The sequence below is a fragment of the Physcomitrium patens genome, chromosome 13 (assembly GCF_059467195.1).
Source record: "Physcomitrium patens ecotype Gransden chromosome 13, ASM5946719v1, whole genome shotgun sequence".
NCBI classification, from domain to species: Eukaryota; Viridiplantae; Streptophyta; class Bryopsida; order Funariales; family Funariaceae; genus Physcomitrium; species Physcomitrium patens.
In genome coordinates, this window is record NC_143422.1 from 15,229,087 (window position 1) to 15,247,384 (window position 18,298).

At 36.1% G+C, this 18,298-nt stretch overlaps 3 protein-coding genes across 13 annotated transcripts; all 3 read left to right on the top strand.

Annotated features, from left to right (window-relative positions):
* Positions 1-9,292: 9,292 nt before the first annotated feature.
* On the top strand, positions 9,293-11,816 carry LOC112290634 (cytochrome b561 and DOMON domain-containing protein At3g61750). Its single transcript, XM_024537123.3, has 4 exons — positions 9,293-9,826; positions 10,318-10,726; positions 10,880-11,175; positions 11,311-11,816. The coding sequence occupies exons 1-4, from the start codon at positions 9,614-9,616 to the stop codon at positions 11,608-11,610; spliced, it is 1,218 nt and encodes a 405-aa protein (XP_024392891.1). The 5' UTR covers positions 9,293-9,613; the 3' UTR covers positions 11,611-11,816.
* Positions 11,817-12,382: 566 nt separating this feature from the next.
* Positions 12,383-15,514, top strand: LOC112290636 (uncharacterized). 11 transcript variants are annotated; one of them, XM_090255447.1, is made up of 5 exons: positions 12,383-12,696; positions 14,156-14,273; positions 14,371-14,479; positions 14,711-14,846; positions 15,031-15,514. In XM_090255447.1, the coding sequence occupies exons 2-5, from the start codon at positions 14,180-14,182 to the stop codon at positions 15,052-15,054; spliced, it is 363 nt and encodes a 120-aa protein (XP_090111573.1). In that variant the 5' UTR covers positions 12,383-12,696; positions 14,156-14,179; the 3' UTR covers positions 15,055-15,514. The 11 variants fall into 11 exon arrangements, with proteins under 11 accessions (XP_090111573.1, XP_090111574.1, XP_090111572.1 ...); XM_090255448.1 differs by having other exon boundaries at positions 12,391-12,685; positions 14,172-14,273; XM_090255446.1 differs by having other exon boundaries at positions 12,401-12,680; positions 14,172-14,273.
* Positions 15,515-16,409: 895 nt separating this feature from the next.
* LOC112290635 (oxygen-evolving enhancer protein 1, chloroplastic) lies at positions 16,410-18,044 on the top strand. Its single transcript, XM_024537124.3, has 2 exons — positions 16,410-16,726; positions 17,044-18,044. The coding sequence occupies exons 1-2, from the start codon at positions 16,499-16,501 to the stop codon at positions 17,794-17,796; spliced, it is 981 nt and encodes a 326-aa protein (XP_024392892.1). The 5' UTR covers positions 16,410-16,498; the 3' UTR covers positions 17,797-18,044.
* Positions 18,045-18,298: the final 254 nt, after the last annotated feature.

Sequence of the window (18,298 nt, forward strand, 5' to 3'; positions counted from 1 at the left end):
AGAGAGAAAGAAAAATAATATAATTTCAATTATCTAATTTATCAATTTGAATCTATAATATATTAATAAGTATTTTTTAAATGTGTACTTTATTTTTATATTGATTTAATAATTTTTACTTATTATAAGAGCTAATAAATATTTTAAAATTAAACTCATATTAGTGGTATATATTTTTTCTGAAATAAGTTTTATGTCACGAAACTAAATAATATTAAAATAAAAAATATATATATATAATATGAAATATAATTTTTTTACAGAATTTCAAATATTAAAATATTAAAAAAAATTAAACTTTAATTGATAATTTGGTTTTTAAAATATTTTATATTTAATAAGGATCTTAAATTTTAATTTATTTGTTAGCACATATACAACATAATATGTAATTATTTTGAATAATATCAAAGTAGTTATTTTTAAATTTAGACTACATTTATGGTTTGAGTAGTGATTAGTGCAAGACTATAAAAATGAATTTTTAATGATCTATAAATTTTTTTTATAACTATAATAAATATTACAAATTTCTGTTTTTATAAAATTAATCAAAATGGTTCTAGACTGTGATTTTTATGCCTAATTTTTTTTACAAAATATTTTTTTATTAATAAATATTTTTTAAAGTATGTAGAATATGATACAAAGTGTAGTGCTTATCTTTAATAACATCTAATAAAGACTACGTCTTTGTTGCACAATTTCCACCAAAAACTTTTTTTCTACTTATTTATATTTATTACTTTCTTATTAATTATTTTTCTAACCATCTTCTACTAAAAAAGTACTCTTGATGTGCCACAATAAAATTCAAGTTATAAAATAAATATTACAATATAATCTATGTTATTACCTATTATATAGAGTAATTTTTTATTTTTAAAATTAAATAAATATGACATATTTTTATTAAAGATCTAACCAAAATAATAATTTATTTTATAATGAAATCCTTATAATATACTATTTTAGAAATCAAGTTGTTTTCATTGCCAAGAAAATAAAAATTTGATATATTTTGTGATTTCTATCTAAGAAATAAATTTTTATTAACAGTTTTTAAACTTTATAGTATTAGAATCTTTTTTAATTTAAATAAAATTACTTCTAATATTATAATAATAATAATAATAATAATAATAATAATAATAGTATTAAATTTATTATTTAGTAATGTTTGAGTTAATTCATATCATATGCTTAAATTATTCTACTAATTAAATATTTTATTTCTACATAATTCTTCTAAGATCAAAAATTTTATGCTTCAACATATTTTTTTCTATTAGAATTTTATAATATACATTTCTTAAAAAATAAGTAGGTGATAATTCCAAAAATCTCATGACATCTTCTTATTAAAAGTTTTTTTTAGTTGAATTTAGCTTCAACATCACATTTGAAGGAAAAAATAAATAAATAAATAAATAAATAAATAAAAATAAAGATGAACCTCAACAATCTACTTATTCAATATTTTTATTGAGTAGCACAATATACAAAATAAATACCACCTTGAACTATATATACACACACAATCTGCAAATATTTTGAATCGATATGGATATAATTAATGACATAATATTTTATTTGAAATTTATGTAATTACTTCAATGGCTTAGTTTTTCAAACTGACTAATAAAAACAATCCAATATCCATTGCAAATGATACTTGAAAGTAGACTAATAAAACTATCTTTTCTTTTGCAAGCATAGTATGCAACTATTGATTAGAGACCACTTGTTTTCTTTTCAATGGAAACAAACAAATGGCAAGTTAAAAAGTACAACTTCCAAAAAAATTGCAATTTAATTGCAACTTGCTAACTCTAATAAATCAAACAACTTATTTGTGAAGAATGGATTAAATTCACCTAACACTGATAACAATTTATGATGCCATTGCCTTTGCAAAGAAAGGAGATACTAACAGCCTCCTTCTTTGTTTCATTGGTAGATAAATTTGGCATTAAAACACAAAATCTTCTAATTTTTTGACACACCACTAGTTTTAGTAGTAGAGCCAATAAATATTTTTAATCAACTTTGAAGATTAAAAAAAGTAAGTAGAGTAGTGCACTAATAAATTAGAAACCTTTTGATTTACCATACAAGATCTTTAGGTCTTTTTATGACCTCCTATGAAATATGGCTTATTACTTTAAGATAAAATTTCATGCCATTTTTACTTCTTTTTGACACTTCAAAGTATGGTTGGAGATATATTTGGAGCTTGTTTTTGAATTTGAAGCTTTTGGCTTTAAAACTTGTAGATTTGGAGCTTATAAAGTTCAAGCTTGAAAGATAAGGTGAGTTTGTTAGGCTTTTCTTTATTTAGTTTAATATAACTCACATATTTTTGTTAAATATTTTATAAGCTTGTAGTTTTTAAGTATAAAATTATTTGATTCTTATAGATGAAAATTTTAAAACTTCATCCATATATAACTTTTGTCAAAAAAATATCCAATATTTAAATATGGTGCCATTTTTGAAATGACACCTAACAATGAAAAGTACTATCATAATAAGATTTTGTTTGAAGTGAGGATGCAAAAAAAAAAAAAAAATTATACAAGTCCAATAATTATTTTAAAAAATGAAGTTTAAACTCCAAAATCACACCAAAACTTTGATTTAATATATCATTTTTATATGAAGTTTGTTTTTATTGATTTTGATTATTTTAAAAACCTTATAAGATCTACTTAAAATATTAATATATAATCATAAGATGAGATCAAAGCAAAATTAAAAGAAGGTCATGGTGGTGAGGATGGTAGAATTTAAAAAATGAAAGATGATCTTTGGTAGAGACTCAATTCATTTGTCATTATAAGAGGATAAATTTTGATAAATATAGGCTAATAACATGTGCAAATATCTATAGCACCAAAGTAATAGAAAATCATAGTATATAATTTGTGATATATTTATATATATATATATATATATATATATATATATATATATATATATATATATATATATATAAACTTATATCAAATTCAAGATAAATAAAAATAATTATCACTAGATTTTTTAAAAATATATAATTATAAAGAATAAATATTTTATTATTAATTGAGTTATTTTTTTATGAATCCATTAGACAAATGAAACGATATAAGAAGATTTCTAATGACTCTATTAGATTGAACTATCTACCTAGCAATGTCAGAGTAATTTTTTAAAACCCTACAAGTTGTGGATGTTAGATGTATTCTTATTGACATGGAATGATGGCACTTGTGATTGGTATATCTTAAAAATTCTTAGTTAATTTTTTAGATATGTAAATATTACATATCAAGATACTTTTAAATGTATTTTATAAATTAAATACAAATATATTTTGGCAATCTAATACTTAGTAATGATATGTTCGTGAATTACAAATTTTGATAAATCATCCATTACTTATTCTACCAAAAAAACAATGCTTTTAGTAGTGGAAATGATTAAGAGGATAATTGTCACAAAAAATCATAGACTTAGACATACAAAAGTTATAATCAAAGAAATTGCATCATCTTGATATGATAAAACTTAAGTGTAAAAGAATATGTAGTGTCACTACTATAAGATGTGGTTATATAAATATTCTTTTTATTTTGAATGATGCCATAAAAAAATAGAAATGTCCTTCTGAATAGCCAATAATTTGAATCATTATCTATGATTTACTCATTTTAAGCATGTTCTATGATATTAAAAAAATATTGACCATTAAAAAATCAATTTTATTTTTTATATAATTATTTTATTATTTATTTTCTTATTTTATTTTTATTTTAAAAATTTTAATAGTTGATCTTTTAAATATTTATATTTATTTTTAGTTTATAAGTAATTATTATCTTTTTTGTGAAGATCATGCAACATTAATAAAGTCAATAATAGAGTTGTAATTGCTTCTATGGAAAAAACAACAACATCAATTGAGATCTTAAAAATTTCAAAATACAAAAAGACAATTGAAGAAATTTTTCCTATCATTTATTTAGTTATAGAATGTCAACAAGTATTTTAAAAACTTTTTTTTACAAGCTTAGAAAGAAGGATATATTTAGATCAAAATATATTCTTTATTATATCAAGCCACGCACAATTTATTTGTAAAAATAATTCTCAACTTTGATGATGCAAGAAGATTTTGAATGCTTTTGTCAAATTTTTTTGACTATTTTTTCTTATTTTTTTAATGCAATTGTGATTTGATATATGAAGAATTATAGAAGAATCTTCTTCTTGAGTTGACCAATACCACAAGGTGATTGATGAATATGCCTAAATAAGTTACTATTGCATTGAAAAGACTTAAAATTAAAAACACTCATGACTATGTAGGTGACCTTTTTGGCATGGATGATTCAACAAGGATAGAAGTTTGTAAGCAATTTATTATTGCTTTAATTAATATTTTTTTGTCTTTAAATTTAAATTAGCTTAAAAAATAAAACTTAGGTTTAAAAGTATTCATGGCATACCACAATGTTGTGGTGCTCTTGATTGTTTTCATCTCTTATTTTTTTTGTTAGCAAGTTCTAGATCAATAGATTGGTATGATATTGATCACAACTAATTTACAATAGTTTAAGCCATTGTAAATCACAAAGACCAATTTATAGATTTTTTGTAGGCATTCTCAGATTAGTATATGATTCTCATGTAGTTCTAATATCAAATCACTTCAAAGATGTGATTGTAATAAGAAGATTGAATGGAACAAGAAAAAAATTCAAAGTGTAGATATTATTGAGTTGATTGTAGCCAATGCAAGATATATTGGTGATAAAAATTTGCTTGTACCTTAGCTTGAAATCCAACTTCTTGGATTATGTGATGAATTTAAATTTAAACACTCATTGATACATATGGTAGTTGAGCATTTATTTAGAAATTTGAAAGAAATGTGGAAAACTTTGAAAAATCTTATCATTAATCTTGATTTGAAAAAAATTCCTAGCTTGATATTGGCATGTTGTTTGCTTCATAATACTATCATTGACAAAAATAATCTCATTGATGAGTCTATTGTTCTTTGGAGACACCACAACTTAGGATGTAGACAGAAAGTAATGAAAAATGTACCCTAAAGTGATAGTAAATAATTGATAATGGCAATTATAAGACATTTGTATCAATTAGAAGCAATGCCTTTCAATGAATAAAATTTGAGACCTATTTTGTTACATAATAATTTTCAATTCAAATATCACATCTATTTTTATAATTATTAACCAAAAAAACATCATAGAATGTATAAAAAAGCATCTCTTAAATGTAATATTATTCTCAAATTGTTTATTTTGGAGAAGTAATCCATACCATGAATTTTATGTATTTTGTTTATAGAAATAAATCATAAACAATAGCTTAAGTTACGCAATCTTAAAATTACCAAAATTTAAATCCCAATCGTAAAGTAGATCTTCTAAGATTTCAAAAATGATCAAAATCAATAAAAATGAACTTCATATACAAAAGATATGTCAAATCAAAGTTTTCGTGTGAAATTGAGGTTCAAACTTCATTTTTTAAGTTGGTCCTTGGACTTGTACATATGATTTTTAATTTTAATTTTAATATTTTTTTTTTCATCCTCAATAGAACCAGACCCTATTTTGATTATGCTTTTCATTGCTAAGTGCCATTTTGAAAATGATATCACACTTAAATATTGGATAATTTTTGTGAAAGTTACATGCATATGAAATAAATTTTCATCCACAACTACAAACAATATGTAACACAAAATGTATATGTGTTACAATACATGAATTACACAAATAAGGAGGGTAAAAAAAAATCATGTTCATGAATATTGTGCATGTAGGCCCCAAGTTTCACCCCCTTACATATGGAAATGAAAATGGGTGGACTTTGCCTTGCTTGGATCACTGGGTGTGGGCAAAGTCCAATATTAACATTGCCTACCGATCAAGCATGGAAGGAGGCCATAAGTTGATACTTTTTCGATACTTTGTCAAACTCTTTACTGCAGCAGTTGTGGCTAACCACGCTTGGCACATTCTCCTTCAACTCTTGCACCGATTATTTCATAGAGAGAGGCTGGTAAAATGCCCTTTGGAAACTCCTTTTCGCAGTGATTTGTGCATGATTGATGGTAATCATGTGTATCAGACCAGTTCCTCGGAGCTACTTCTTCTGTAATGGCGGACGTGTTAGTTGTTAACGCGGGTTTTGTGTCTCTGATTGTGTCTGTAATTATGTCAGATGCTTTCAGACAAGGTATTTTGGAGGGGTCAGAGAAGGGTATTACGAGAGAGAAATTGGGTTGTGCACGTGTTGAAACGCGTTCTCCTTCCCAAGACGAGAGTGAGCAATTGCCGTCGGCAACTGAGAGGGTTCGAGTTCCTGAAGTGACTCCCGAAGGTGGCCGGAGCAACCCACAATTGAACCCCGGAACCCTCCCGGGATTCCGTTCCAAGACCAAGAATCTTCCTGTTGTGAAGCATGTCATCGATGAAGGTACAGACCATCCCACAAGCACAAATATCTTCTCCGTCACTTCTAGCACGGCTAGCAGAGCGTTGGAACCCATCCCCATTGACCAGGTGCGACAGAATTCGCGCTACCAATTTCCAGATAAGGCGGCACAAAAGGGACCAACTCCGTCTCGTACACGCGATATTCGCCTGAAATTCGACCACATGGTTGTCTTTTCCTTCTCAGAGGATCCGAAAGTACTTCGACCCATGTGAGAGAATTTAAGAACCTCTGGCAACTTCAAGTAAGCAAAAAAACCTTCTTAACGTTAAATTTGATTTGTGGGTCAACGCGCAATCACTTCTGGGGGCACACACTGTCTCCGGACTACAAATCGGCACAAGCGAGGCCTCAAATTGATTGGAAGAGACCACACCAGCTGCACAAAACTCGTCGCTACCTTCAATTGAGACCCCTTTGCGCGCCACCGGGATTGTGCCGAACGACGGTGGGTGATGAACATCCGTGTTACATCCATGTTTCGTTCATTCGACCTTACTTTTACTTTATACCTCTCTTTGCTTTTTTTGAGTCTTGGGTCTTGCATACAATAATGATAAGCTTGCATGGCTACTTGTTAGATATTTGTAAATTTCTTCCACTCCCACCCTATTAGGAGGTTTCAAACATGTCCTTTTTGGGTGATATTTTATTCCTATTTCAAAATATCACTTAATAATTCATCAAATCACCCACCTTAGGAAGTGGATGATCTTGAAATTGAAATATCAAAAGTAGGCGAGTCAAATATCAAAAACCGTGTTGTTTGCTTTAGCTCTTTTTCCTCTTTGACTCCGTACTAGGGGAGTAATAAAGTTTGAATTAAGGGATAATATCAAATGGTATTAAATTTTTAAATAGTGATATTTTGGATTTGATATTTTAAGTGATTCTCAAAATATCAGGTTTTGAATCTTTATTATTTGGTTTTGCAAAAGTGCTATGATTGAAACTCCCTATTATACATAAAGTCTAAGTTAATTTTGGAAATGATTTGTCATAGCTTGCTCACTTAGTGCAAACTTCCAATACTTTGTTTGTGTAATTGGAGCATCATAATAAATTACATAAAATTATTATGTTTTGAACAAGTTATAAATTTAAAAAATTGCACTTAAAGTGGCACTCTTAGTTTTCATGTAGCTAAACATAAATATACAATGTATTCAAAATATGATTTTTAATTAGGAATATTTTTTATTTTGTGATCAAGTAATATAATTATAAAAATTCATGTGATTCTAATCCTTGTTAATTCTTTTTCTTAAGTCAAATTAATATTGGAATACCTTAAATCAACAACTCAAGGTATTTCAACTATTAGTAGGGGGATTTGTTTTAGAAGAATATATATTTTTGAATGGAGAAATAAGATTCTAATATGCTTCAAAAGAAAAAATTACAAAAGCAATAGTGGTTTAATTGATATAAAATTTCAAAGGACTTTACACTTTGAGCCCTTGAATCAACACATAGATTTGGCCAAAACTGTCTATAAAAATTTATTAAACCACTATTTCCATCACATTAAACTACCAATTCTACCACATTAAACCACCAACTTCATCCTTGTAAAGTTTGCCAATCATTGGTGGGCTTAGAATGGATTTGGAATCTTTCTATGGGTAGCTTCTGATAAGGTCTATGGGTTGGTTTAGGAGAGTGACACAATTTAAGGTATTTTGACATTACATGTTGTAGTTTAGATGTTAGTGTATGTGCTTTGAAGCCATTGATTAGCTTATGATGTTTTATTGTTCTTGTATGTGTGTACATATATATATATATATATATTTATATTTATCTTATAATATTATTGTGGTTTTATATTGTAGATGTCAAATCATGTTTTGATCATCATAAGTGTTTGAAATTACATATATTTTAGATAAACTCTTTATCTTTTTGAATACACAAAGGTTGTATTTTTTTCACTCTTCATAAAAATAACCAACTTAATATATTCCATGTATTTGACTACATATTAAAAATTTGTATCACTCCTTCAGTTGCATATACATTCTATTTTTATCGTTCAAAGGCATCAAACACAAAAAGCTTGATATACATCTGTTAAATTTTGCTTATTTATTTATTTTATTTATGTCCATGTAAAATGGTATGCATACACAAGGATGTTTGAAATCTTATGTTGACATTGTTTCATAATTTACCAATAAGCAATCAAAGTTAGTATAGTAAGATAATGATCCAGCCTGATAAAAATTATAGAATAAAATGAGGTAAAACTACAACCCAACGAAGATGACTTATATATATATATATATATATATATGAGAAGGTATCATTGGTTTGATAATTTGATAACTATTTTCGGATTTTGAAAGACAAATTATTTTCACTGTTATTTCACAGTCCAATAATAAGTGCAACGAGGACCTTGAACCATTCTCAATAATTGTGCAAGGCCACGCCATGCCATTCGAAACCGACGAACAGAAAATACATCTCCAACGAAAGGCAGCGACTCCGACTCCGACTTCGTTCGTCGACGTTGACATTTGCCGTCGTCGTCGTCAACGTCGCCGATCTCATCACCTGCGTGGGGAGCCACGCGCCGAACTTGGCGGTGGAGTTCCAGTGCAACTGCTGCTGGCCACGCCATCGACTTGGATTGGGCTACAGAAATTTTATCGCGTCTTGCCAGCGAATTACTCCCTTCCTTCTCAGCGGGAAGCCGAGTTACTGATCCTAAATGGGGACATGCACTGTAATCTTGTGCCCCAGGACTTTCTGCTTTGCTGACTTTTTTGTTAGCCGAGATGCGAGAAGCGAGATGCGGTGGTCTCGGGTGCCACATCCCTGGCATGCGACCAGGTTTTTATTGTCATCGCGTTTCAAGTCGTCGTTTTCTTCCCCTGAGAACCTATGTGTGTGAAAGTTTCATGTTGTCGTTGTCTTGTGTATTGTCGTGCTTTTCCGCCACTGTGGCTCAGGAGGGAGCTTTTCGGGCTTGGGCGTGAGCTGCACAGATGATTTGGGAGACCGGTTCTCGTGATTCTGTTGCACCGTAGCTGCTTTTTACATTTGCAAAGAAGAGAGAAGCAGTGGGGGTTGGACTTCCGTGGTTGAAGCAATGGGGACTCGTGGCGCTGGAGGTTTATCTCTGTTACTGGGGTTGTTGTTGGGTGTAACTGTTGCTGTGTTGGTTCTCGCTCTTCCGGTCTCTAGCCAAGCTACGAACGTAGGATGTGCAGCGGATCTGAAAAGCAAAGTTACTAAGTTTCAGACTCAGAGCCTCCATTGCAAGGCTTACAACTTCCCAGCAATTAATCCTTATATTATATGGGTACGCTGTTTTCCTCCCTTGGGATACTTTTATGCGTGGTCTTGTCAGTGAAAACCAGACTCTAGATGTTCGTCGTCATAGTTGGAAAGCGCTCTTGAGTTCTGTCGATGTCTTAGCGCGAAGTTCTTGTTGTATGTCTAGGGGACCTTGCTGAAATTGGAAACTGATCGTGAATTGCACAGTGTGAGGCTATAGCTTACCGTCCGTGGAACCATTCCTTCTTTGATTTAAGTAAAAAGTTCAATCAGTAGTTTTTGTTGACAAGCATTTTCTTCGACTTGGGATGGACGATTAGATTTCAAGCTGGAATAGGCTTTCTTGGTTTCAGTTCTTCAGCCCGTCATCTCGTGTGGGGTTTTAAATAATCACATGCCTCTCCTCCTTCTGTCTGTCGATGAACAGTGGTCTCTCCGATCCTTCAAATTGTTATTTCGTTTTCTACGCAATATCTGGTATGCGATAGTATTCATGTCGAGTTGGATGACAACCAGGCCTTGAAAGACAATGTCACGAATATCACATCCATGGTGGTGTCAATGCCCTTAAGTCCAAACCAATGGGCGGGGCTTGGGTTCTCGGCAGACGGGCAAATGGTAGGCAGCACTGCATTGATAGCTACATTATCGTCCTCCGGAGTACCCATTGTCAAGGTGTACAAGCTCAATTCTAGGTCAACATCGGGAGTGGTCGAGGATGCATCAGGGCTAAGCTTTGTAGGGGGTCCTGCTGATGCAGTCTACGACCAAGGCAGGACAGTTTACGTTTCCTTCCAGCTGAACTTGGCCAAATCAACTGCAGGGTCCAGATTCTTTCTCATGGCATACGGGCCCACCTCACTAGATGGCCAAGGGATTTCACAACATGTCGATAGAATTTCCCTCAGTGCACAGTTTGTGACAGGTACATGTTTCTGAATTCCACGCATATACACACACTCACACCTTGCTCGACCTCTAAGGTCGAACTTCATTAGTGTTCAGGAGTGTATATATCTGAATTCGTATTGCGGCAGGACATGGGCATGATATTGGCTTCAAACTCTTCTGTCTGCAGGTGTCATGGCTGGAGAATCTACTGCGTCCAAATTGGCAAAGAAGAGCAAAATCCATGCTTCACTGCAAATATTGGGCTGGGGTTTACTCTTGCCAATTGGTGCCATGGTTGCGCGCTACGCGCGTTCGTTTGATCCGGCCTGGTTTTACACCCACATCGCGTTTCAGTTCGTTGGATTTGCGTGCATAATTGCAGGACTAGTCACTGGGTTTGAGCTACTAAGCCATTTTCAGCATGATCACCTCACAGCCCACAAGTGGATTGGAATTTTTATCACTGTCGTAGCCTTTGGTCAGGTACCGTGTAAATTCTACCTGCAGTACATGAAAATGACTTAATCTTTTTCTTTTCTTGGACAAAGTAGCCTACTATGGTAGTCATTGTTTGTGTCTAATGGGTTTCACTCACCAAGAAAACCTTGGTACTTGCAGTTGAGTGCGTTATTGTATCGCCCACACAAGGATTCCAAGCGGCGCAAGTACTGGATCTGGATGCACTCATGGTTTGGCCGCATGGCGCTTTTCCTCGCTGCCGTAAACATCTTGCTGGGTCTGTGGATGGCTAAAGCCGAAAAGGACTTCAGAGTTTCGTATATTGCCATCCTGATCATTGAACTCGTGGCCTTCATCTTTTTGGAACTTTTTCTGTGGGTGCGATGGTATAAGCAGCAACGGCGGGACCGGCAATCATCTAACGCAATACCGCCTTTCCAGTTTGGTGGAAGTGTATAAACTATCTTATTAGTCCGAGCTCAATTGACCTATTGGTTGAGTAGGTGTGCCTTGTCAATCCAGCATGTTGAGGGGCTGGTTTGTGAAGGGTTTTAGATTTTTATTTATTGTTTTTTGCTTCACTGTTTCCATATTAGCTGACATATAACAGAATTCTTGTAACAAAAAACTTTAAGGTGTAAAACTCACCGTTGTTGCAGCTAAAATGATTCTTCCTCCCAAGTTCCCTCGGACCTCACCAGTCTTGCAACTTGGTCGGAGTGTGCACAGACGTGAAATGGAATTCCCCACAACAACAAGAAAAAAATGGCTGTTGGCATGTAGAACTGCTTGAACCTGATAGTCACACATCCACATTACTTCATGCTCGCGTTGGCATGCTCCTGGTTGCAAGTGACTCAACTAAATTCCGAGTACTTACAGTCTTGCGTTAGCTCCAGTTGCAAGTCTCACGTGCACGCACAGCTAATTTGTGAAAACTCTCATCAATATTTGCGCAGAATCTTAGATGACAAAGCAACCTAGAATCGAGGTTGTTTGATTTACCATTCCATTGTATTTTTTCGCTGTGAACTGACACATGTTGGACACAAGACAAACGTAAGAACGTATGTTCAAGCCGTCATTCCAAAATTGCCTTCACGTCTGGTGAGCCATCAGGATCTGTAGCAGCTGGAGTGCGTAAGACTTGCACCTGCTCTACGTGTACATGTCGGACTTGTCGAGTTTGAGGACGGCATGTGCAGACCACACGCAGCTGAACTCTGGCTTGTGTCCACATCCGCTTGCTTGCTTAAGTTTCGAGTGACGAAGGAGAAACAAGAAGTGCAGACGTAGGAATCGTAGTCATGAATTAAAAATTAGGGTTTCCTCTTCTTCTCTCTGAAGGTTTTGTGTGTCGGAGAGATTTAGCGAGCCACGTTTTGTAGAGAAGCTCTGAGGGGGGGCCAGTGATGGGCTCCCTTTGGTAGTATCCGGTGGCGTCGGTGGTGCTGCAAGCCGTGGGTCCACCGAAGAATGTGAACGTCTTTGTGCGACCCAAGTCGGTGGGCCCTTCGCTGCTCCTCCTGGTCGGGTGCTATTTCAGTTGAGCTTTTTCTTCTTGTATTCGTGATGATTTTGATGCAACTGAAGTGTTTTTGTAAGAAATTACGTCGTGGAAATCCTGGCGCGCCTGTAGATGAAATGCTGAATCTCAACGCGAGCAGAGTGACGGTATTGTTTAGACGGCAGTGGGTGGTTTACGTGATCGGGAGATCTGCTGATGGTTCACGTTGTAGTTTAGAAATTCTGAGAAATCTTTATTTTATTTGGAATTGTTACACTTTGCATCATCATCGCAGCGTATCTTCGCTAGTTCGCTCAAGTATTGTAACCTTGCAACACTCGTCCAGCTCGTATTCTGAAGAGTTTACATTATCAATGTCGAGCAAAAGGGAATAACCGCCAGACCTCACATCTGGGTTTAAGGCGCAGTTAGAAGGCCCTTGTCAAATGTTTTTCAAAGGTGCCATATATTGCAAGGTTTTCTATATCTCTCAGTTCTGGTAAAAAGAAGAAACAGGCCGACGTTTTCGAGTTTCACCATATCTACACTGAATTCGCTGCTATCCTATACAGGGCACTCGGAATCCCATGCTTTGCTAAACTTCATTTGAGGATGATAAAATTGATCCGCTATCACTGGGATATCAAGCCAATGTGGGTTTTGTCTTCGTTTTCAAATGAGATCTTCTCTCCTACAGGGATTCGTCGAGTGTATTGTTCGTCCTGGACTGTCTTCTGCCTGGGAGGAAGTCGCTGAAAGATGTTCAAGCAATGGCAGTGGAGGTCCAGTCAATCTGAAAGGTTTTAGGGTTGAGCTCGCTCTTAAAAACATGGAATATAAGGCTGTTAATGACAGTGAAGTAGAGAAAGGGACTTTTCTTTTCGTGATATCTCTTGTATATGACAGGCCTTGATTCATGAGACTTACATCGTCGTCCCGAGTACGTGGGATGACTGTTTCACCTGTTTGTATCTGAAATTTGAAGTGTGTGTAAGGGTTGCTTATCTATCGATATAATCTTCTCACTGCAAAGGCGCCTTTCCTCGTTTTGAACTTGTACCCTACACAGGAGACGGGGGGGGGGGGGGGGGGGTGTGAGAAGCGTGGACAGAAGACTTGAGCCAGGACTTCCAATGCTCAATTTTGAAAAATGTCTTGTTTTGAGCAGTGTGGATATCTGGCGGTTTTATTACCAATATCTGTCTTATTTGGATTGATTGGACCACGTTATTTGTGATTTTCTTGTTAGGTCCCCAGTGAGACCTTGTCTTAGCCTAAAGTTATATTCTAGGAAATGCTTGTTATAATCGTTTGTCGTGCAGGACTGCAAGCCAGAATTGTTATGATAGTTTTTAACCTATGAAATTCATTTTTTATCCTCCTGTGTTGCTGTTAACGGTAATGGGTAGGAGCTCAAAGGTGACTTTTCCACCCCGGCATTAATATTACACCAGCGTTTAGAAGAAGAGCGATATTTAGGTGATAATTTATTTTCAGGTTGTAAATGCTGCAGTCGAAGCTATGAACGAGGGTCTTCCAGGGCTGGAAGTGGGTGTGCATTACGATACCATCAACCTACGCACGGACATCCCTGAAAATTTTCTATCTGAAGAAGGCAAGCCTCGCTATAATTCTTAGGTGGGAAAGAGATTTGATTTTTAGGATTTGCTTTTTATTTATTATTTATTATTTTATTGTTTTTTTTCTGACAGATGGTTCCAAGCAATGGAGGGTTGGGATATTGCACAATGTCGAGGTTGGAAGCTTTAGTGAGCCTTCACTTTTAATTGGAGTTGTAATGGCATTTACAAACTCCCCGAGGTAAACAAGCTGCTAGACTTACTCAGTTGCTTTTAGTGAAGGAAAAGACGATACTGAGAAGTTTGAGGTATCATATGTATTGTGGATTTTAGTGCTTGAGGAATGGGAAGTCTGGTTGTGATTATTTGAGGTCTTGCGGTCAACGAAGTTTTGAAACGTTGAACAATATCACTGATTTTGCTTATACTTACTAAACTCATGTGAATAACATGGAGCGTCGATTTTGTCCAGGTATGGAGATACTGATCGCAAATGGAAGGGTACAATGTTTTTGTTGATAGAATTGAAGCATTTGACTGTGATCAACGGCAAAACTGATTGTCAAGCTGCTGTTGTACAGTTTCTACGGGCTTGCACTGCTGTTAAGGTAAGTTTAACATCTCAAACTGTGAACTTTGTCACTGGTAGTTGAATTATTTGGGGTGGTGAACAAGTTTTTAAGAGCTTCTATTTTACCAGGGCTATCAGTCAAGCGTAGATATTGATGTCGAACCAAGATTAAACAAGTTGATGCAAGGAGGCTTACTAGTAGAAATCTTTCTTTTGTGTAGATCGTTGGGGAGAAGGTTATTTGAAGTGATCTGCCAAGAATCAGGAAAAGAAATCATTCTTTACCTTAAGAGTTCTTCTGGATTTTGTTCTGTTCTTTACAGCTATCTCTGTTCCGAATGAATATACGACCCTTTCAGCATGGGTCGTAATGCATTAGAATTGCGTTTTATATGATTGTAACTATTTTTTATTTTTTTAATTTTTTTTTAATTTTTTTTTTCATTCATGTGAATACTTAAAAACTAAAGGCTTCTGATGCTATTTGATCTTTGCAGTCTGAAACACTGCCCTCAACGCAGTGAAATTCCATCAGTCAGCTGTACGAGGTTAAGTAGAAGAGCGTAATCAATGAGGTTTAAGATAATAGTTCGTCCAACTTGTACCAGGTTATCACAAACCGTGAAGGAAAACAGTTTGTCTCATCTCTGAACTATTGTGTAGTCCCTTTAAATACTAAAAACCCTTTTCCATTTGGGCTCACAACCTCCAGAAACACAACTCTTTTTTACTCCTCTGTGCTGTACAAAAACTAACACCTTTCACATGTGCACAAAAGTCACACCCAGCACTTTTTCTCCACCCCAACAATGGCTTTGGTGCGATGTTGATTAAATAGATTATTTACTGTTGCACCTTTTAATCGAATTTACCTTTAACTGCTTCCATTGAGCAGCGTAGACCGAGAACAAGCTGCTGAGCCATAGAATTGAAAAATGCCCCCAACATTTTTCAATTCACATACCAAATAGCGTTTCGCATCCTCAACATTTCCTTGATTAGCCACCCAGTCCCAACCAATTCAATACTGTTAGCTCCCACACACACACCCACAATCCTTAATGAAGAGGATTGTAGCACCCTGCTTTTCGTCGAGCCATGGGAAAGCATTCATCGTTCACGACGGAAAACGATTGAGGATTAATTCCCAAATTGCAATCACACAGTGAAACAATTGCACAAGAGGAAGCGATCCGTGAAGAATAAGGGATTGAGCGCGGCCGATGGGGTTCCACTCCCCCGTAGCGCGCATCACAAAGTGAAAATTCGCAGATTCTATCCGGTGGAAGAATGGAGCGGGTTTCTAATTGGAACCACAGATACGGGCAGCGATGGCCCCACAAGCGGGCGCGTCGTCGTCTTTTTCGTCACAGGGGGGAGTTAGAATCCCATGGTCCACAGCGAGTTTCGCTTTTTCCAATTGGTGGGCTTATCCCCTGCGCCACCAATGCCCAATCCCCTCCCCTTATCCGCTCCTGCAAGGCTCCTGGCTCTTGTTCCGCAACCCAACTCCAAGGCTCTCTACCCATAACCGTAGCCATTGGTGCGCAAGGTGTATTTCATCTCGTCGTTGTGTGTGACTGGAGACGTGTGCGCAGCAGTCGCAATTTTTCCCCTTTTGTGCACAATCCTTGCTCTCGTCTGAGGGTACCCAATTTGTGAGCGGGGTGGGGAGTGTTACCTGCAGTCATGGCAGCCTCAGTTGCCTCCGTTGGGTGCAAGGTCGCTGCCTCATTGGCCTCGACCACCAAGCTCGAGAAGACCTCCGCTGTTAGGTCGACCTCTGTAAACAACGCCTTCGGCCTCAAGCCCTCCGCCGCCCGCGTCTCCTGCAGCTTAGGTGAGAATGTGAAGAGCGTCGTGGACAGCGCCAAGGCTGCTGCCATCGTCTTGGCATCGTCTGCTCTCGTTGCTGGGGTGAGATCTCTTCCGTATCCTACTATTTAATGCATTCTCTTTTCTCATTCCACGAAGAGAACTCGTTTACTAGTTGGATCACTGCGCGCTGAGGGAGTATCAGGGTTAATTAACTATTATTTCTACGTCACACCGCCCAGATTTTTGCAAAAGAGTGGTCAGATTGGGGCAATAATCATAGTTGAATATAATTTTCAGTGTTTTCGAGTATCTCAATGCTGGTTTTTTCTTCCATTCTGAAACTTATGGGGTTGTACAACTTGCCGTTGGCGATATTGTTACTCTTGTTACTCATACTCCCGATATCATGTGCTCAGGCTTCCTTTGCTGAGGGAGTGCCACAAAGGTTGACCTTCGACGAGATCAACGCCCAGACCTACTTGGACGTGAAGGGCTCAGGAACAGCCAACCAGTGCCCCATTGTTGCCGAGGGTTCCGACAAGTTCAACTTAAAGGATGGCAACTACCAGATGAAGAAGCTGTGTCTCGAGCCCACCTCCTTCACTGTCAAGGCTGAGTCCCAGTTCAAGCAAGGTGGCGAGGACTACCAGCCTACCAAGCTGATGACCCGCTTGACTTACACCTTGGACGAGATTGAGGGTCCATTGACCATCAGCAACGGCAATCTGAAGTTTGAGGAGAAGGATGGCATCGACTACGCTGCCGTGACTGTGCAACTCCCAGGGGGCGAGAGGGTTCCTTTCCTCTTCACCATCAAGGAGTTGGTTGCAACTGGAAAGCCTGAGGCATTCGGTGGATCCTATTTGGTGCCCTCATACAGAGGATCGTCTTTCTTGGACCCCAAGGGCAGGGGTGGATCTACCGGATACGATAACGCCGTGGCACTTCCTGCCGGAGGAGCTGGTGATGAGGAAGAGCTTGCGAAGGAGAATGAGAAGAACACCGCTGCTTTGAATGGAAACATCACCTTTAGCATTGCTAAGTCTAACGTTGAGACTGGTGAGATTGCTGGAACCTTCGAGAGCATTCAGCCATCGGACACTGACTTGGGTTCCAAGGCTCCCAAGGAGGTGAAGATTGAGGGTATTTTCTACGCTCAGGTCGAGTAGAAGGAAGCACATCGTAATTCTGCTCTCTCTCTCTCTCTCTCTCTCTCAGTTTTGGTTGATGTCTATACACAAGTTTTAATGCACCTTTTGTAATGTAATCTGCTCAGTGATTCCGAGTAATTAGTCGATGTCTCGTGCATGTCGGAAAGGAACCTTTTTTGTGTTCATGCACAGGAGTGAAATGATGTGAAGCCAGAGAATATGTGAAAAGTCCACTCCTTTCATAATAATCGCTTTTTTTAATCCAATTCTGTCCGTGTAGTCTCTCGGATTGGGTTGTGATTGCCTACCTTAATTGGGAGATAGCGACGATGTGCATGCAACTAATCTCTAGTAGTGTACTAATGAGCACTTGTCCGTAACAATTTGTTAACTGACAATTCTTAGTCTGTTTAACTTTAATACCAGCAGTGGATGAATAGTTTGTGGAAAATGTGTAGCTTGTTTGTTCAGAACCGCAAGACAAACTCTCGATTTTTAACTGAACAAAAATTATGTAATT

Excerpts from the sequence above, each read along its gene's own strand:
- LOC112290634 (XM_024537123.3), top strand. The coding sequence starts at position 9,614 with ATGGGGACTCGTGGCGCTGGAGGTTTATCTCTGTTACTGGGGTTGTTG. Across the intron at positions 10,727-10,879 it reads CAGTGCACAGTTTGTGACAG|GTGTCATGGCTGGAGAATCT; the intron begins GTACATGTTTCT and ends TTCTGTCTGCAG. Across the intron at positions 11,176-11,310 it reads CTGTCGTAGCCTTTGGTCAG|TTGAGTGCGTTATTGTATCG; the intron begins GTACCGTGTAAA and ends TGGTACTTGCAG.
- LOC112290636 (XM_090255439.1), top strand. The coding sequence starts at position 14,180 with ATGAACGAGGGTCTTCCAGGGCTGGAAGTGGGTGTGCATTACGATACC. Across the intron at positions 14,274-14,370 it reads AAATTTTCTATCTGAAGAAG|ATGGTTCCAAGCAATGGAGG; the intron begins GCAAGCCTCGCT and ends TTTTTCTGACAG. Across the intron at positions 14,847-15,306 it reads GGGCTTGCACTGCTGTTAAG|TCTGAAACACTGCCCTCAAC; the intron begins GTAAGTTTAACA and ends TGATCTTTGCAG.
- LOC112290635 (XM_024537124.3), top strand. The coding sequence starts at position 16,499 with ATGGCAGCCTCAGTTGCCTCCGTTGGGTGCAAGGTCGCTGCCTCATTG. Across the intron at positions 16,727-17,043 it reads CGTCTGCTCTCGTTGCTGGG|GCTTCCTTTGCTGAGGGAGT; the intron begins GTGAGATCTCTT and ends TCATGTGCTCAG.